Source organism: Poromitra crassiceps, assembly GCF_964638095.1.
Source record: "Poromitra crassiceps genome assembly, chromosome: 17".
NCBI lineage: Eukaryota > Metazoa > Chordata > Actinopteri > Beryciformes > Melamphaidae > Poromitra > Poromitra crassiceps.
Window position 1 is genome coordinate 25,083,855 of NC_139635.1, and position 19,981 is coordinate 25,103,835.

A 19,981-nucleotide genomic window follows, 5' to 3' on the forward strand; every position below is an offset into this window, starting at 1 on the left:
TGATTTATAGACTAATAACAGTATTTTAAAATCTATTCTATGACACACTGGCACACACACACACACACACACACACACACACACGCGCACACACATACATAAACACACAACACACACACACACACATACAAGCATAGATGCCTCCCTTCATTTACAGCAGAGCCAGAGTTACTTTGTCAGTCATTTGCTACTTTGTGGTGATTCAAATGTTTGCTGCCCTTTTCATAATAATCACCATTTCTTGTTCAGTATATGTCAAGTCTTTTTCCCCTGCTTATTAAAACAGCGATATATTTATTATATATTTCTTGTTCAGTATATGTCAAGTCTTTTCCCCCTGCTTATTAAAACAGTTCTATATTTGTTTTGTTACATTTACCCACACAGAAAATCGACACTCTGGAGAAAGAGAACTTTCACCTGAAGCTGCGTATTTACCATTTGGAGGAGCGCAACGGGCAGCAATATAATGACTCCAGAGAGGACATCTTCCACACGGTGTGTATTTCCTTTAGCATGCAAACATGTTATTATGGATGAGTTATCTATTCACGTGTCATCACAGTGCCATATCATGTGAATGTGACTTTATGTTTCCTTCCTACATTTTCTGCCATGGCTGTTCAAGAGCCTGACATGTTGCCCTGTGTCTCATTGACTTTTAACCAGGGAGAAAGTGAGAAAGCCAGCCAATCAAATAGCTGCTTTCAGCATCCGGCTAAACTAGGCTTGCCGAAGTCTAACTTGTTTTCATTCCTAGTGCCAGTGTTGTTGCTATAGATCCACCTGTATTTGTCCTATAATGGAATTCATGTTGTCTCTCCCCAGAACATTGTGCTGAAGGCAGAGTTGGAGTCCGTGAACAGAGAGATGTCAGAGAAACAGGAGCTACTGGTGTCTGCATCGTAAGTATCAGCAGGCGCCTTAAAAAACTCCACCATATTCAAGAAACTAGCAGTGTTAGCACCACAGCGGTTTATAGTCACGTTTGTCTGGTATTATTTTATATAGAAACTATCTTATTGTTATCCTGCTGCAACCAACATTATTAGTTGACTACCTGGATGTAGGCAGCGACTTTGTACGCAGAGGCCGCTAACCAAGGTTCATATAAGATGATGAACATCCTGGAAAAGTGATAGAAGTGGAACATTGTGATTGCTAACCTCATCTCGTCTGTGTTTGTGGTCAGGAAAGCATTGGATAGTCTGTCTGGAGAGGTAAGACAGTCCCAGCGTCTGAGAGAGCAAACTCAGAGAGAGATGGCTGCACTTCAAGATACATTCAACAAGGAGGTCGCCCACTTCAAACAGGTGAATATTCAACACGCAATGAAGCTACTCATTTGCATTGATTTTTCCATACCCTTATAAGGAGGTGAAAATAGATGTTTTGCAGGAATAACTGTATATTAGTAGGTGGTCACCAAACCTTATGAGTCCAAATTTGAGTCAAACTTCCATTAACCAGTAACACCAGTCACACTGTTACTGTTACCAATGTTCTTGCATTACTTTTGCTTGACAAAATCAAAGTACACTAAAGTGTATATATATATATATATATATATATATATATATATATATATATATATATATATATATATAGTTACAGACCTTTGATCATGTCTGTCTTCCCTGTAGGCACTGAGGGAGGCACTGGCCAGAGACAAGGACAACAAGGCTCAAAGGGATGTTCAGGTTGGTCTTGTCTGCATGTTTCCTCCTTTAATGTCTGTGTTGTTTCATGATGACTGACGCTTGCTAACATGTGACTTTAATTGGGAATGCTTATAGGCTAACCAGAATGTCGTCACTTATGTACGTCATACTCTCACACTAAGCCGTCTCTCCTTCTTTGTGTTGTGCAGATTTCAGAGCTTCGTCATAAGATGGAGAGGGACGAGGCTTTGGCCAAGGCTAGAGAAGCAGCACACAAAGCCCAACTGCAGAAATACCAGGAGGCAAGTCACCTGCACATTCACTATGCCAGTGTAACGCTAAGATAGATGCTAATCTGAACTCTTTGAGTGTGCCCATACCATTATTTTGCATGCAGAAAGTCGAATCCCTTTGAACAGTCATTTGAAGAAAAAAGTCATTTTATGCATATCTTGAAATCTAATTTATATACTGTATATGTTGACATCTCCCTCAGGGGGCGGAGGATCTGCAGAATCAGCTGAAGAAGCTGAGCGGGCAGATTGGGGACAGGGAGAGTGCTTTGGTGCAGCAGTGCCAGGAGCAAGCTCAAAGAGAGATGGCTGCACTTCAAGATGCATTCAACAAGGAGGTCGCCCACTTCAAACAGGTGAGAATATTCAACACTCAATGAAGCTACTCATTTCTATTGATTTTCCATACCCTTATTCACCTTATGTTCCAACACAGGGGTCAGCCAGTTACTTCCTATTGTGTTTACACGTGACAGTACATAACTAGTGAGCAGGTAAAACAGACGGTGTTTTGAACAGGAAGTCATAACACAACTGGGTCAAGTAGGCGGGGCTACATAAGGTGAATAAGGAGGTGAAAATAGATGTGTTTTGCAGGAATAACTGTATATTAGTAGTAGGGGTGTCAAAAATAATCGATTACAAGATGCATCGCGATGCGGAGGTGCACGATTCTGCATCGATTCACAAATGTCAAAAATCGATTATTATTATTTATTTTTTATTTTTTTATAATCAAATAAAATATAATGGAAGTACATGCAGTTGTTTATTTTAATTATGGATCATAATACAATGCAATTCCAATGCACTTTTATTTTAAAAGTAGCCACACAGTGAGAAAAAAGAAAGTGAGAAAAAATAAATCATGTATTGCGGAAAAAAGTGATGCATCGATTTAAGATGCATCGATAATCGTAATCGAATCGAATCGAATCGTAGCCCTCTGAATCGTAATCGAATCGTGAGGCCAGTGAAGATTCACAGCCCTAATTAGTAGGTGCTCACCAAACCTTATGAGTCCAAATTTGAGTCAAAAACGTCCATTAACCAGTAACACCAGTCATAGTGCTTGTCTGTTACAGTCCCAAAATTGGAATTGTTATCTCTTGCCTTCAAATATGAGGATAACTTAAAGTGGAACTGAACCCGTTCGGAGCCCAAGTGGCGCGTGGGGTCGGAGTCCGTTTCAGACTGAAAACATAACTTGTCTGAGATGACAGGTTGAGAGGCGGGTCATATAGTAGCATGTCGATGATTTGATTTGACAATTCTGGGGACTGGATTGGGCTTTGGCCAATCCTGGCGTGTTTCACCCCCAAATCGAGTGGGATTCAGCGTGTTGTGGCGCTCTCCTCGGGAAGAGCCTGGTGACGCGAGGTTTAGTGGCTGACTGGAGCTGAGGGATGCATATAGTTACTGTATGTAGTGACCTTTGATCATGTCTGTCTTCCCTGTAGGCACTGAGGGAGGCACTGGCCAGAGACAAGGACAACAAGGCTCAAAGGGATGTTCAGGTTAGTCTTGTCTGCATGTTTCCTCCTTTAATGTATATGTTGTTTCATGATGACTGATACTTGCTAACATGTGACTTTAATTGGGAATGCTTATAGGCTAACCAGAATGTTGTCACTTATGTACGTCATACTCTCACACTAAGCCGTCTCTCCTTCTTGGTGTTGTGCAGATTTCAGAGCTTCGTCATAAGATGGAGAGGGACGAGGCTTTGGCCAAGGTTAGAGAAGCAGCACACAAAGCCCAACTGCAGAAATACCAGGAGGCAAGTCACCTGCACATTCACTATGCCAGTTTAACGCTATGCTAGATGCTAATCTGAACTCTTTGAGTGTGCCCATACCATTATTTTGCATGCAGAAATGTCGAATCCCTTTGAACAGTCATTTGAAGAAAAAAGTCATTTTATGCATATCTTGAAATCTAATTGATATACTGTATATGTTGACATCTCCCTCAGGGGGCGGAGGATCTGCAGAATCAGCTGAAGAAGCTGAGCGGGCAGATTGGGGACAGGGAGAGTGCTTTGGTGCAACAGCGCCAGGAGCAAGCTCAAAGAGAGATGGCTGCACTTCAAGATGCATTCAACAAGGAGGTCGCCCACTTCAAACAGGTGAATATTCAACACTCAATGAAGCTACTTATTTCTATTGATTTTCCATACCCTTATTCACCTTATGTTCCAACACAGGGGTCAGCCAGTTACTTCCTATTGTGTTTACACGTGACAGTACATAACTAGTGAGCAGGTAAAACAGACGGTGTTTTGAACAGGAAGTCATAACACAACTGGTGTTTTGCAGGAATAACTGTATATTAGTAGTAGGGGTGTCAAAAATAATCGATTATAAGATGCATCGCGATGCGGACGTGCACGATTCTGCATCGATTCACAAATGTCAAAAATCGATTTTATTTTTTATTTTTATTTTTTTTTATAATCAAATAAAATATAATGGAAATACATGCAGTTGTTTATTTTAATTATGGATCATAATACAATGCAATTCCAAATGCACTTTTATTTTAAAAGTAGCCACACAGTGAGAAAAAAGAAAGTGAGAAAAAATAAATCATGTATTGTGGAAAAAAGTGATGCATCGATTTAAGATGCATCGAGATGCATCGATAATCGTAATCGAATCGAATCGAAGCCCTCTGAATCGTAATCGAATCGAATCGTAGCCCTCTGAATCGTAATCGAATCGTGAGGCCAGTGAAGATTCACAGCCCTAATTAGTAGGTGCTCACCAAACCTTATGAGTCCAATTTGAGTCAAAAACGTCCATTAACCAGTAACACCAGTCATAGTGCTTGTCTGTTACAGTCCCAAAATTGGAATTGTTATCTCTTGCCTTCAAATATGAGGATAACTTAAAGTGGAACTGAACCAGTTCGGAGCCCAAGTGGCGCGTGGGGTCGGAGTCCGTTTCAGACTGAAAACATAACTTGTCTGAGATGACAGGTTGAGAGGCGGGTCATAGTAGCATGTCGATGATTTCATTTGACAATTCTGGGGACTGGATTGGGCTTTGGCCAATCCTGGCGTGTTTCACCCCCAAATCGAGTGGGATTCAGCGTGTTGTGGCGCTCTCCTCGGGAAGAGCCTGGTGACGCGAGGTTTAGTGGCTGAGTGGAGCTGAGGGATGCATATAGTTACTGTATGTAGTGACCTTTGATCATGTCTGTCTTCCCTGTAGGCACTGAGGGAGGCACTGGCCAGAGACAAGGACAACAAGGCACAAAGGGATGTTCAGGTTAGTCTTGTCTGCATGTTTCCTCCTTTAATGTCTGTGTTGTTTCATGATGACTGAAGCTTGCTAACATGTGACTTTAATTGGGAATGCTTATAGGCTAACCAGAATGTTGTCACTTATGTACGTCATACTCTCACACTAAACCGTCTCTCCTTCTTGGTGTTGTGCAGATTTCAGAGCTTCGTCATAAGATGGAGAGGGACGAGGCTTTGGCCAAGTTTAGAGAAGCAGCACACAAAGCCCAACTGCAGAAATACCAGGAGGCAAGTCACCTGCACATTCACTATGCCAGTTTAACGCTATGCTAGATGCTAATCTGAACTCTTTGAGTGTGCCCATACCATTATTTTGCATGCAGAAAGTCGAATCCCTTTGAACAGTCATTTGAAATAAAAAGTCATTTTATGCATATCTTGAAATCTAATTTATATACTGTATATGTTGACATCTCCCTCAGGGGGCGGAGGATCTGCAGAATCAGCTGAAGAAGCTGAGCGGGCAGATTGGGGACAGGGAGAGTGCCAAGACATGCCAACTTGTCAGACACTTTGGTAAGCAAAGCTACACGCGAATCCCACAAACACCTCTGGTCTGAACCAGCACTTAAAAACTGAGAGAATTAGAGGTTAATACGATGCAATCATGAGCTGAATGTCCCTCTCCTTGCTTGTGCCTCTCAGCAGAATCCAGCGAGGCGTCCAAGGAGCGTGTCCCTGTCCCTGGCTCGGGCTCGGTGGTCCTAGGGGATCTGCTGCAGGAGATCAGACACCTGAGGCCGGTGGTGAAGAGGAGCATCCAGGCCAACACGGCACTCCAACAGACACTGGGCCTGTGGAGGCCCTCAGAAAAAACAATTCTAAAAAGTTGGCGGGTGTGAGTCTGGCAAAGTATGGAATTTTAAAATGGAGAATCTCTAGGAACCCTTTATTCTTGTTTTATTTATTATTATTGTTATAATTGTTCATTTTATGCAATGTTCCACAAGTTCTTATAATTGTTCATTTTATGCAATGTTATCACAAGTTCTTATAATTGTTCATTTCATGCAATGTTATCACAAGTTCTTATAATTGTTCATTTTATGCAATGTTCCACAAGTTCTTATAATTGTTCATTTTATGCAATGTTCCACAAGTTCTTATAATTGTTCATTTTATGCAATGTTATCACAAGTTCTTGACGACTCACAAGAACACACAAGATTCCCTCGAGTTTTCTGTTTCTCTCAACTGTCTTTATCCAAACAAAATCAGTAATTTATCAGTAGTTATTTAGTTACTTTTGTTCCGTAATGTGGTTTTCAAATGTTTCAGTTTTGTCATTTTGTTTCACATATATATTCATGATAGCAGTTCTAGTTTTGTAATTTTATTAGTATGTTAATTTTGCTCTTTGTCGTTGTTATGTTGCTACAATTTTGTTCTCCTAATAAATGAGTTTATGAGGTTATGAATCTTGCATGGCTGAAATCCTTGAGTATGATCAGAATAGAATAGCTCAGACAGCTTGAAGTCCCATGATAAAAATGACTTTATTAAACAATAAAAGGTTTTATTGACAAAAAATACTGATGTCATGAATGTAGGCTATTATCAGCTCTATAGCTGCTCCATTACATCATAATGTGTTGATTTAAAAAAAAGTAATTATGTTATATTTCTCTGTCCTGTTTATACTTTGAACAGCACATAGACTTTAAACTTTTCTTACTTGGAGACAAACATTTATGATTCAAACTCATACATGCAGTATAATCCTTTATGACACATTTACAGTATCAGCAGCTAAATCAACCCATATGAATGGAAGAGACAAATGAATAAACAAACAAATACTATCATGAAAGTACATTACATCGTTTGGCAGACGCTTTTGTCCAAAGCGACTTACATTTTTGTCAGCAATAGAGCAATCAACTATGCAACACAGTCTATGACAGTTACAACTTCTGAAGAAATAGTGGTAAAGTTTAGTTTTTGGTAGGCTAAAGGGGGCGGGGCTGTGCGACCTTTGAGCCCCCGTAGCGAAGGAGGGGCGAGGCGTCCCGCACTGGTGGAGGAGCGGAGGGAGCGGTGAGAGGTTTGGAACCTGACCATAGATTGCAGGTACAGAGGAGCTGTCTGGTGTACTGCCCTGTAGGCCAGAACCAGTGTTTTGAATTGAATGCGTGCCGATATGGGGGAAGCCAGTGAAGGTCCCGGAAGAGGGGAGTGACATGAGAGAATTTGGGTTGGTTGAATACCAGACGGGCTGCAGCGCTCTGAATGAGCTGAAGCGGTCGGATGTCAGAGGCAGGTAGGCCGGCCAGCAGCACGTTGCAGTAGTCCAGGCGAGAGATGATGATAAGTGACTGGACCAGGAGTTGCGTCGCTTCCCTCGTGAGAAACGGGTGGATTTTGCGGATGTTGTAGAGGGAGAACCTACAGGAGCTGTCGCAGCTATGTTGGCCGAGCAACACAGCTGGTTGTCAAGGATCACCCCAAGGTTCTTCGCTGTTTTGGAGGGAAGCACAGTGGTATTGTCAATGGAGCTGAAAGTAATAAATGAAAGATTCAAATATATAACATGTCGCACACTATTACATCAATATATCGAGCTTAGACTAGACTTGTTATTACAAATGGGATCTGGTCCAGTCAGTGTGCTCCACCTCTGATATGATTATATGATGCAGTTTGATTGATTACATCAGGGCTTTTCAAAGTGGGAGGGGCCTCTCCACAGGGGCTCCAAGCAGTTTCAGGGAGGCTCAGTGAATGGCAGTGAAAAATATATGACATTACTTATTGATGACCTTCAGCTAATGATGTTATGGTTCAGGCTGTCTCAGTTATATATCAGCTACAGCTGATATATAACTGAGACATGAGCTGCTAGAACAAACCAATAGAAAACTGCAGGCCCACGAGGACATCCAGCGTTACCAGCTGGAGGAGCTGAGCAGGGCCTTCAAGGATCTGCTGCAGGCCAGTGATGTAGACTACTACATGGGGGAGGCCCTCAAAGATCAGCTGGACAAGGGCCTGAGTATCCTAGACAGGCTGGATGGACAGCTGAACAAAATGTATGTTGTTTTGGTGTTATTTGTATGTTTTGGCTTTTGAGAAACTAGGCATCTCGCGCGCTACCCATGCTCGCCCGCCGCGCGGCCTCGCTCGCCCGCAGCTCGGCTGCTGCGTGGCCTCGCCTGCTCCATTGGCATGTGCAGCGCACAGTTGCCTCAACCTTGCATCACTGATGACATGACAATGATGTCCCAATGTCTATGACATCATCAATGATGTCACAATTCCCCAAGTGTAACCAAAAACCACAATTGCTTGACTGATGTCACAATGCCTCTGACATCATCAGTGGGAGAACAGAGATTGTCCACATGGATCTATCATTGTAGACGTTCTTTAAGAGATGGATACAACTCTTGATGTTTTGTTCCCCTCTGTGGTATCAAGTATGGATATTTTCCTGCGTATCGATCGGTATCAAAGTTAGAAATGCTAGTATTATATAGGGCGCATGGTGGTGCAGTGGTAAGCGCTGTCACCTCACAGCTAGAAGGTCCTGGGTTCGATTCCCACCTGGGACGCTGTGAGCGCTGAAGGAGTGTGTGCCCGTCCGCATGTCCTTGAGTGCCCTCCGCCCGGGTGGGGTCGTCAAAAGGGCCTTTCTGTGTGGAGTTTGCATGTTCTCCCCGTGCCCCCTGGGGGTTTCCTTCATATAGGAACCCCTTCACCAAAACATGCAATATCCTGGTCGCTGATGTGGTGCCTCCTCTGGTCGTTAGGGGCGCCTGTTCGGAGGGAGGGGAACTGATTGGAATAGCATGATCCTCCCACGTGCTATGTCCTACCGGTGAAGCTTCCCCCTGTCAGGTGAAATGTCTCGGAGGAAGCATGGAGCCAGTTTCGGCTCTCCCCAGATCGGCAGAGGGTGGAGCAGCACGGGGGAGAGATGCTAGTATTGTGACCACGTTTAAAGGTAGATTGATTTCAAAGTGTGTTTTCTATTTGTTTCTAGGGCATGCAGTACATTCACTATGCTGTATTGTTTATAAGCCAGTAATGTGCATTGTATGTTGTCGATGGTGTAGCAACATTGTGGGGGTTAGTTGTTTGAATAAACATGCACAGTGTCAGTGTGTGACTTAACTGTGGGTGTTGGGCTGTTAGACCTGCTGGCAGAGCATCTTCAACAGATCCGAGCGTTGCAGCAACGCCTGGAGGAGAGCATCCACTCCAACGAGCGTCTCAGGGAGCAACTGGAGAGGAGATTGGCTGAGGTGGAGAAAGAGCCAGGTACACGCCCACTCTGCTTTGAAAGGCTCTGCTCAGAATGATAAGGACTTTCCCTTATTAGTGGCCAGGCAGGGCCACTTATCTTATCTTATATTATCTTATTTGCAGCTCCACCTGGCTTCTAGAGGTAACACCGCTTTTCCTCCACAGACTCCAGACAATGTATCATCTGGAACAGTGATTCCCAAATGATCCCAAATAGTGGGCCGTGGTCCCCTGGTTGGCCACAAAGGTACTGCAGGCTGGCCACGAGCATGGCCGTAGCAGCTCTAATTATTTCCTATGGCACAGCACAGTCTGTGTTTGACAAGCTCTCCTGAGCTCAGTTTTTAAACTATAAGAGGGATCAGCCGAGCAGCATTTTGGTAAACAAACCGCGTCACTGGGTGGCAACGGCAATGGAACCCTATGGAGCCCAAGTGGCGTGAGACTTGTGTGTCTGACTCTAGCCAGTTAACTCTGTTTACATTTTACAATACAGTTCACACAACTTTAACACAACATGCATATATTATACATCAAACTGTTGAGCTACTTCTCTCACTCAGAATGTCAAAATATAAGTGATATCAGGTATAGTTTTTGAGATATTAACGTTTGTTTGGCACAACTCCTACTATTAACTGCCGCGGGTTTCCTCATTTCTGGGTGGCGAGTGACGACACGCTGATTCGTCCTATAGCGGAAACTATAGTAGACATCCAGGTGAATATGTAGGTACCAGTCATGTTATGCAGCTAGCTGGCACCAGTCATGTTATGCAGCTAGCTGGAAAACTGGCATAATATAACTCCAAATTCTGCAACATTTCTGAGAAAAAGTTTTTGACACACACCCAGACAAACACACACACACACACACACACACACAGGGAGGGAGATACTGGTAGAGAGTGCTACAGTGAGTGTGTTATCAGTTACTGTTATTAACACTGATTCTGTAATTTATCACTTTATTGATTCTGTTTCTGCACTTTGTCACATTGCTCTTATGCCGGTCTATTAATTTGCACTGCATTGCCTGTATGCCCATGTTCACATGTTCTTTTTAGGAAGTAAAAAAATACATAGTTGATTATCTTAGTCTCATGTTAATACAGCATATAGGGAAATAGTTGATTATCTTAGTCTCATGTGTTGATCAGAGTTGTGATGAAAGGGTTGGATAGGCCACATGACATTTTCAGTTTTCAAGTTAGGGCCCCTCAGCATTTTTAAGTTAGAGAATGGCTGCTCTGGAACATTGAGCCAGTATTGGATGTGTCCTCTCAACATGTTTGATGTTTGCTCCAGACAAACAGAAGGAGAACGAGAAGCTGCAGGAGAGGCTGGCCGGAGCAGAGCAGGAAGCAAGGCAAGGCTCTGAGGCAAGACAACATCCGCCTGCAGGGGGCGCTGCAGCACAGCAGCCAGGAGCACGCACAGCTGCTACTGCAGGACGCACTGCACTCCAGCAAGGAGGAGCTGCACAGGTAAACGCGCACACCACACACACACGCACACGCACGCACACACACAGCTACTTTATCACAATACTTCATACAATATTATTGCAAATTAAAAAATATTGCGATTTATTACCTTTATGCAAATGATGTCCCCAAAGGAAAAAACGTTTATCTAATGAGAGAAAGTTTCCAATCTGTTCATTTAACTTCAATCAATTTTATTGCAGCAAAATGGGATTGTCAAGCAGACAGAGTGACCAACACTGTCATAAAAATGTCATAAATGCACTGTATACATAAATGTTGCATGCACCTGACAATTGATATTATAAAATATTGTGATATTTGGCATTCGTGCCACACAAAATATTACGCTGTATACTATGCTGTATCGACCCCCCTACCCCTAGCACACACACACACACACACACACACACACACACACACACACACACACACACACACACACACAGGTCAGATCATAAACAGGACAAGCTATTTTGCACCACACACTCGCAAACAAGATACACACATACGCTCATTACTGTACTGTACGTGCATATTGTGTTGAAGGGTTAGACCCTTATCTATGAAACGTTTCTTTGATAGTGTAGTAATGTGTGTTTTGTTCTGAAACTTGTGTGTCTGCGTTTGCAGGTTGCAGTCTGAGGTGAAGCTCCTGTCTGACTCCCAACATCTCCTGCAGTCACTGTGTGTGGAGCTGCACAGTCTGAGCTGAAGCTCCTGTCTGACTCCCAACATCTCCTGCAGTCACTGTGTGTGGAGCTGCACAGTCTGAGGTGAAGCTCCTGTCTGACTCCCAACATCTCCTGCAGTCACTGTGTGTGGAGCTGCACAGTCTGAGGTGAAGCTCCTGTCTGACTCCCAACATCTCCTGCAGTCACTGTGTGTGGAGCTGCAAGTGCAAGAAAACATCAAGACTGGAGCTCACAAACAAACAGGTGCTGTACTCCAAGTAGGGCTGTCAACATTAATCCTATAATCGATGCATCGCGATGTGGACGTGTGAATCGAATCGAATCGTTGACAGATGAATCATTGAATCGTTTATGTTTAAATTTCTGTTGACATTCAGATTTGAAAGCACTTTCTAAGTAAAAAAGGAGTTGATATTTATCTGACTGCTCGTATGAAAAAGTAGGCCATGTACAGTAATAATACAGAAAATTGAGGATTTGATACTTGGAGCTGCGATACTTTGAGCTGTATCGAGATGCATCGTGGAATCGAATCGAATCGTTGACAGATGAATTGTAATGGAATGGTGAGGCCAGTGCAGATTCACATCCCTAACTCCAAGGCATATGTTGTCTCTGAAAAGAGTCTTGTGGTGATTTACAGCCATTGTTGTTTGTGGAGCCAATGCCTTCATAAGGCACTGGACTCCTCACACACTCTTCACAAACTCTTTGAACCTCTGCCGTCTGGCAGGAGGTATCAGAGCGAGAACCACAAGCTACCAGGCTGCTAAATAGCCATTAGCCAATAGCCAACTTCATTGTTTTAACTTTTTTATTATTTTTGTGTGTGATTTTATTGTATTTTTTTGCACCATGATCCTTTGCATAGAGATGTATGGTCAAGTGAGAGTCAACTCAACTTGAACTTTACTATTAAGCTACTGCTTCATAAAGCTTGAAGAGACTTTAGAGGCCAGATACCAACAAAAAGATGCAGACATTTTTTGCACGACACAAGCCAACTTTCAAAATGACCATTCTTATATTTACTTTTAAAAAGAGACACTTTGGTGAGCCAAGCTACACGCGAGTCCCACAAACACCTCTGGTCTGAACCAGCACTTAAAAACCGAGAGAATTAGAGGTTAATACGATGCAATCATGAGCTAAATGTCCCTCTCCTTGCTTGTGCCTCTCAGCAGAATCCAGCGAGGCGTCCAAGGAGCCTGTCCCTGGCTCGGGCTCGGTGGTCCTAGGGGATCTGCTGCAGGAGATCAGACACCTGAGGCCGGTGGTGAAGAGGAGCATCCAGACCAACACGGCACTCCAACAGAAGCTGGGCCTGTGGAGGCCCTCAGAAAAAACTATTCTAAAAAGGGGGGGGGGGGGGGTGAGTCTGGAAAAGTATGGAATTTTGAAATGGAGAATCTGTACGAACCCTTTGTTATCGTTATTGTTAATTTTATGCAATGTTACATGAACTGTATTTTCACGTTATCACAAGTTCTTGATGACTCACAAGAACAGAATGAAACCAAAGACTGTATTTTTCTTTTTATTGAAAAATGATAGAAGATACTGGGGGAAATGTCAAACATCTCACACTGGATCACAGTTAGAATTGATAAAGTCAAAGTTTATTGTTTTGAACAAATACAATCTATGAACTACAAGCTATTCTATAAGGTGCTGCCTCACTAGAGCGGCATTCAAGTGCATTATTTTCTAACACCTGTACGTCTTACTGTTATACAGCAGTTTTAAACAACACATTAAAGTACACAGGTGAAGCCACTCTAACCTGTACCTCTTACTGTTATACAGCAGTTTGAAACAACACATTCAAGTACACAGGTGAAGTCTCTCTAACCTGTACCTCTTACTGTCATACAGCAGTTTTTATCAGCACATTAAAGTACACAGGTGAAGTCACTCTAACCTGTACCTTTTACTGTTATACAGCAGTTTGAAACAACACATTAAAGTACACAGGTGAAGTATCTCTAACCTGTACCTCTTACTGTTATACAGCAGTTTTTAACAACACATTCAAGTACACAGGTGAAGTCTCTCTAACCTGTACCTCTTACTGTTATACAGCAGTTTGAAACAACACATTAAAGTACACAGGTGAAGTATCTCTAACCTGTACCTCTTACTGTTATAGAGCAGTTTTTAACAACACATTCAAGTACACAGGTGAAGTCACTCTAACCTGTACCTTTTACTGTTATACAGCAGTTTGAAACAACACATTAAAGTACACAGGTGAAGTATCTCTAACCTGTACCTCTTACTGTTATAGAGCAGTTTTTAACAACACATTCAAGTACACAGGTGAAGTCACTCTAACCTGTACCTTTTACTGTTATAGAGCAGTTTGAAACAACACATTAAAGTACACAGGTGAAGTATCTCTAACCTGTACCTCTTACTGTTATAGAGCAGTTTTTAACAACACATTCAAGTACACAGGTGAAGTCACTCTAACCTGTACCTTTTACTGTTATACAGCAGTTTGAAACAACACATTAAAGTACACAGGTGAAGTATCTCTAACCTGTACCTCTTACTGTTATAGAGCAGTTTTTAACAACACATTCAAGTACACAGGTGAAGTCACTCTAACCTGTACCTTTTACTGTTATACAGCAGTTTGAAACAACACATTAAAGTACACAGGTGAAGTATCACTAACCTGTACCTCTTACTGTTATAGAGCAGTTTTTAACAACACATTCAAGTACACAGGTGAAGTCACTCTAACAACATGACAAGAGCATCTCTTCTTCCTTTTTGCTTCCTACTTCACAGTACACATATGGGTGTCGTATACATTTGCTTCAATAAAAAAAAAAAAAGTTTGTATATATATATATATGTCTACATAGGTGTTAGGTGTTATTACATACAAAGTTTAGACCTTTGTGCTTCACATGACATGCACACATCCAGCTGTGTCAGCCTACCAGCGCTGAGAGGAAATGTGAGGATTTTGAAAACACTGCTGCGTAACTCTAACCACCCTAATCCTGCTTTTCTGTCTCTTATTCTCTGGAAGAAAGCCTCTCGCTCTCCATCATTGGCAAAGTGAAATAGCCGAGCTCGGCTAGCTGGCTCCTGGTTCTCTGCAGACTCCTTCAGTGTCACCCTCTGAGGTTGTGTCTCTTTCTTCAGTGTCACCCTCTGAGGTTGTGTCTCTTTCTTCAGCGTCACCCTCTGAGGTTGTGTCTCTTTCTTCAGTGTCACCCTCTGAGGTTGTGTCTCTTTCTTCAGTGTCACCCTCTGAGGTTGTGTCTCTTTCTTCAGCGTCACCCTCAGAGGTTGTGTCTCTTTCTTCAGCGTCACCCTCACAGGTTGTGTCTCTTCTTTCGGAATCCACTCAGCCGCTTTGAATCTCTCCGCCTCTGCCGTCATCTGATTGGCTCTGTCCTGAGCTGAACTCGAGGGATTGTCCATCAGAGGAGCAGCCATGTTCCTGATGACTTTACTGTTGAGCTCAGGATGGAGGCTGATGTTCATCAGCTTGCTGCTGGCGTATTTGTTCTTGACAGACTGGAGGGAAACACAAGGTATTAGATTAGCTCATGTTAAAAACAACATGTCATCTTATTGAGACATTATTAGCTCATGCTAAAAACAACATGTCATCTTATTGAGACTGTTGCACTGTTGGAAACCAACTCACCAGGAACTTTGTTTTTCCCTCATTCACAGTCACCACATTTTTTGCAATGAGCTGCATGACTGGCTTGAGGTGGGCCTCGTCATAGTTGGAATAGTGCTGCTGTAGAGGAGACTGCAACACAACAAGAGGAGAGATCAGTCCTGTCATTTACCTTCTGAACTCATGTTGACATGCTTCAGTCAACCTTTGAATCCATCTGTAGGCCTATATACACTTCTCACCCATGAAAGGCCATCAAGGAGCAGCTGGGAGAGGCAGAGGGAAGCTGCAGCGACCTCAGAGGGATGGTATTGCACCATGTTGTAATCCATCAGAGTTAACTCCAGGAGGTACTCTGCCACCCTCTCTGTCTCTAAAAAGGACTAGACAGACAGAAGAGAGTTACTTTAATTGCCTTGATGACATCAACTACATGAAGACAGGAGACAAAATATATATTTATGGTGGTTGGCATATATATATATAACAGTATATGTACTCACGCTTGCAACCTTTGAAGCCCGCCTAAGAAAGTCCAGTGGCAGAGGGCGTCCCAGGTCAAAATTGAGTTTTCTCAAAATCACCTGCTCCATCCTGAGAATCTGGGCCGTTGTGTATCTATTGTCCGTGCTGTTGGCAAAGTCTGCAAGCTCCGGACTCCAGATCTCCTCGTACTTTGAGGCGAGCCACAAGGCCGTCACCCCGACAAGCTGCAGCTCGCTGCGAGACACCTCTTGGACCTGCGGCACATAATGAGAAGAGTGTTAGCTAGCTGCTACCGCTAGTTCACAGAAGATGAACAAGATTTTTTTTTTTAAACAAGTTTGTACCTGTAAAAAACGATCCAAAATGGCGATTGAGAGATACAACGTCTCCTGAACGAGTGGCGAGCGGGAGTGAACACGGACCATCCAGTCAACTGCACGAGCTCGCATGTGTGGAGTGATTTTGTATCCCTGCATGTACTTTGCTCCCACAGCCTGCTGAGCCTGTGGAGACAGAACCACTTGTCATATAAAATACACACTCGAGCATGGCAGCTCAAAATAGACTAATCAGGGTGGTATTAGATTATATGTATATTTTTTTATGATTTTAGTTCATTATTATATTAATCAAGCAATCAATCAAAAGCAGAGTATTACCTCAAGGAGGTGCAAATAAGCATAGATGTCTTTGACATATTCCGAGCAGAGCTCTGGAAAGTCGGCATCCCACTTGTCAATGTCCTCTATGGGGCACGTCTCAGCCTGGCACATCATTTCCTCCTCCTCTGTCATGGACACATCTGTCACGGCGGGGAGCAGATCTTCAGCTGCTTTCACTTTTTGGTCTTTGACAGGTCCAGTCTTCTGAAGGAACAAAGTTCACTCAAAGTCAGGCATACTGTTTTTTTTTTATACATTATTATTATTTCTGATTTCTCCCCTATTTTCTCCCCAATTGTACTTGGCCAATTCCCCCTGCTGCCCCAGTTGCTGCCCCACACCCTCTGCCGATCTGGGGAGAGCCATAGACACACACATGCTTCCTCCGAGACGGAGGAAGCAGTTAGCAGCCGCTTCTTTTCACCTGACAGCGGGCAGTTTCACCGGCAGGACATGGCACGTGGGAGGATCACGCTATTCCCACCAGTTCCCCTCCGCCCTGAACAGGCGCCCCCGATCGACCAGAGGAGGTGCTGCTCGTGCAGCGACCAGCAAGTCAGGCATATTGTTAGCTAGTTCAACACAAAGCATGTTGCTTCATAGCTTTACCTTTGCCTTAACTGCCCTGCGTGGGCAGTTGGTCAGCTCTCCAAGGACAGCTCTGCTGTGACCAGCTGCTGTGGCTTTCTTCCTCTGTACAGGATCCGCACCCTTAGACTGTTAGGAAGAAGCATTCAAAACAAAGCAATCAAAAACACTGTAAGGAGGATCTGGCAGCTGTTCTCCACACATACCATGTTATGGTACAGTATATGACACACACACACACACACACACACTCTACTGTATACAGAGACACTGCACAGCACGTCACAGTTTGAAAGCCACGCCCACCGTTGGGGAAACCTGGATGTCAAAGGTAAAAGCTGCTGTGTGAAATGTGAACAGATATGGACAGTCTGACGAGGTTCATCCTGTTTTCAAGCAGACAAATGTGTCAAAGAATGATTTCAGCACACTGCCTCCCACAGAGAGGAGAAGGTACATTGACAAAACAAACTGAATGGCCTCCATCACTGTCCAATTTCAGTATTGTTACTCCAATAAAGCTGGATAAAAATGATACCACACAGTGGCCTGACGTGAAATACTTTGACATTTTCACCAGCAAGATAATATCCTGATATTAATTTGACTTCATATTTAAACATCTGAAATACAATATGCTTTTCAGACTAGTGTGACTGACTGATTGTATGGATTGCTGCTAAATTAACTCTCATATGTTAGATAACAATTCAGTGACAATTCAATTTTGCTCAGGAGTGTAAAAAAAACTTGAATTGGTGATTTTTTACATTTGTTCTCTGCACAGCCCACCACACAACTGCTTTTAGGCATGTTTAATTCAAGGAAAATGACGCTGGTGTATGGAGGTGAATGGAGAGCTTTCCCCAGCGATGGACGTGGCCTATTTCCTGCAGGGGACTGCCTCCATCTTGCTCTGCTGGTGGTGACAGCCCTGCACTGTGGTTCTCTACCTGCTTTCAGTACCTGTGTGTGTGTGTGTGTGTGTGTGTGTGTGTGTGTGTGTGTGTGTGTGTGTGTGTGTGTGTGTGTGTGTGTGTGTGTGTGTGTGTGTGTGTGTGTGTGTGTGTGTGTGTGTGTGTGTGTGTGTGTGTGTGTGTGTTCTCTACCTTGCTTTTGAGAGCTTTTTTCTTAGCAGGTTGGTCAGCAAAGGACTCATCACTGCGTCTCTTCATGGCCAGCCTAGGGGGCCCAGAGGAGCTGATGGAGGAGCACACAGCCTGTCTCTGATGAGGAAAAACAGCAATGACAAACAAGTCCACTCCATTACTACTTTTTACATGTCAGCTACCATCGTCTTCTTCACAATAAACCCTTTCCACTTACATCCATAGTAGCCTATGAGGACATGCAAAGTTAATTTGGCCTAAATAAATGAAAATCACTCAAAATAAAGTACATGAAAGTAGCTGCAATACTATTAATTGTATTTGTATTCTTTGATTTGGAGGAAACAATCTCTATTTAGATAGAGAGATAACAAAATGGCGGAGTCATTCTTCTCCAGTGTGTTAACTTGTTGTAAATAAAATGGTGAAGTTGAATTCATCATTTTGCTGGGGAACCCCTGGAACTCCCTCCAGGACCCGTGGCGGTCCCCGAACCCCAGTTTGACAAACTGGGGTCCGGCTTAACCGTGGTTATCAAACTGTTTGATAACCACGGTTGTATTTTACATGATCTACATCGTGCTGTGCTAGCCTGTGACAGTAAGAAAGCGTTTAGCTAACCTATGCTAACGTTTCAATGTAAAGATGTAAATATCGCTGAGTCAGCAGGCTACTCACGGTCAGTTTGATCGTTGATGGTGGAGTGAAGACGGTCTCTTCCTCCAGAATCACCGAGACCTTCGGCTGGAAGTTGAACCTCCTCAACTCTGGAAGTGATAAAAGCAGGGATTTAGCAGATGCTAGCTGCAGAGGCTACATTACACCTAACGTTAACGTTAGCCTACATAAACAACTGATCAGGATGCAAATGATGGCCTTGTTCACTGTAATCAAACCTAGCTGATGTGCACCATATCTTTCATCAAACCCACTTAACTGATTTGATTTGATTTGATTTGATTCCATTTTATTTCAAATATGCAAGAAGAAAAACATTTACAATTTACAGAATAAAAAACAAACAAACAAAGGTCTCACTTTTTCTTTTCTTTTTTTCTTTTTTTTTTTTTTTTTTTTTTTTTCTTCCTTCTTTCACTTCTTAGCATATTTGAAAGGGAGTGGGAAGAAGTATACACTTTTTTAATCCCACCCCTTTCATTAAATCATTAAATCATAACATAATCATAGAAACTGCAACCTGTTCCTTAACTTAAAATGCAATTACTTGAAACAAAATTGTAAACTGTTATATAGTTATAACTTGGAAGCTATATATCATCATATATATTACTATGAATTATATGATTTATATTACTTGGAAGTTATATAGTTACTATAGTATAAATATATATAAAACATACTCAGACAGCATACCTTTATAATCCTATATAAATACATGAACATTCACTTACATGAGTTCACATGCACGTTTCGCGCGAACACGCAACCACATCATCCCCACCATTTATCATGGGAGTGGCATCATACCACTGCAGCAACACCACCATCCCGGATGGCCCGCCCCACAAAGTGGACTCAGCCATCCAAGTCAGCAGTGCCGCCACAGCAAGACAAAGCCAACATACAGTATCAGCACACTTCATCATCATTGTACTGCTGGAAAATCATTTGTTTATACCTTTTTTTGAACTGGTTTATACTTGTACATTGCTTTAGCTCCACATTCAAGCCGTTCCACAGTTTTACACCACAAATTGATATACTGAATCCTCTCAAGGTTGTTCTATTTCTGGGCCTTTTGAAATTGAATGTTCTTCTTAATTCATAATGCCCCACTTG

The 19,981-nt window shown here is 42.8% G+C and overlaps 1 protein-coding gene across 1 annotated transcript; it reads right to left on the reverse strand.

Moving 5' to 3' along the window:
* Positions 1 to 14,947: 14,947 nt before the first annotated feature.
* LOC310792278 (G2/mitotic-specific cyclin-B2-like) lies at positions 14,948 to 19,689 on the reverse strand (the record flags this gene model as incomplete). Its single annotated transcript, XM_083654000.1, has 11 exons — positions 14,948 to 14,954; positions 15,052 to 15,224; positions 15,358 to 15,468; positions 15,579 to 15,719; positions 15,840 to 16,076; positions 16,167 to 16,325; positions 16,482 to 16,688; positions 17,094 to 17,201; positions 18,182 to 18,298; positions 18,860 to 18,948; positions 19,644 to 19,689. The coding sequence occupies 11 exons, from the start codon at positions 19,687 to 19,689 to the stop codon at positions 14,948 to 14,950; spliced, it is 1,395 nt and encodes a 464-aa protein (XP_083510126.1).
* Between the last annotated feature and the right edge of the window lie 292 nt (positions 19,690 to 19,981).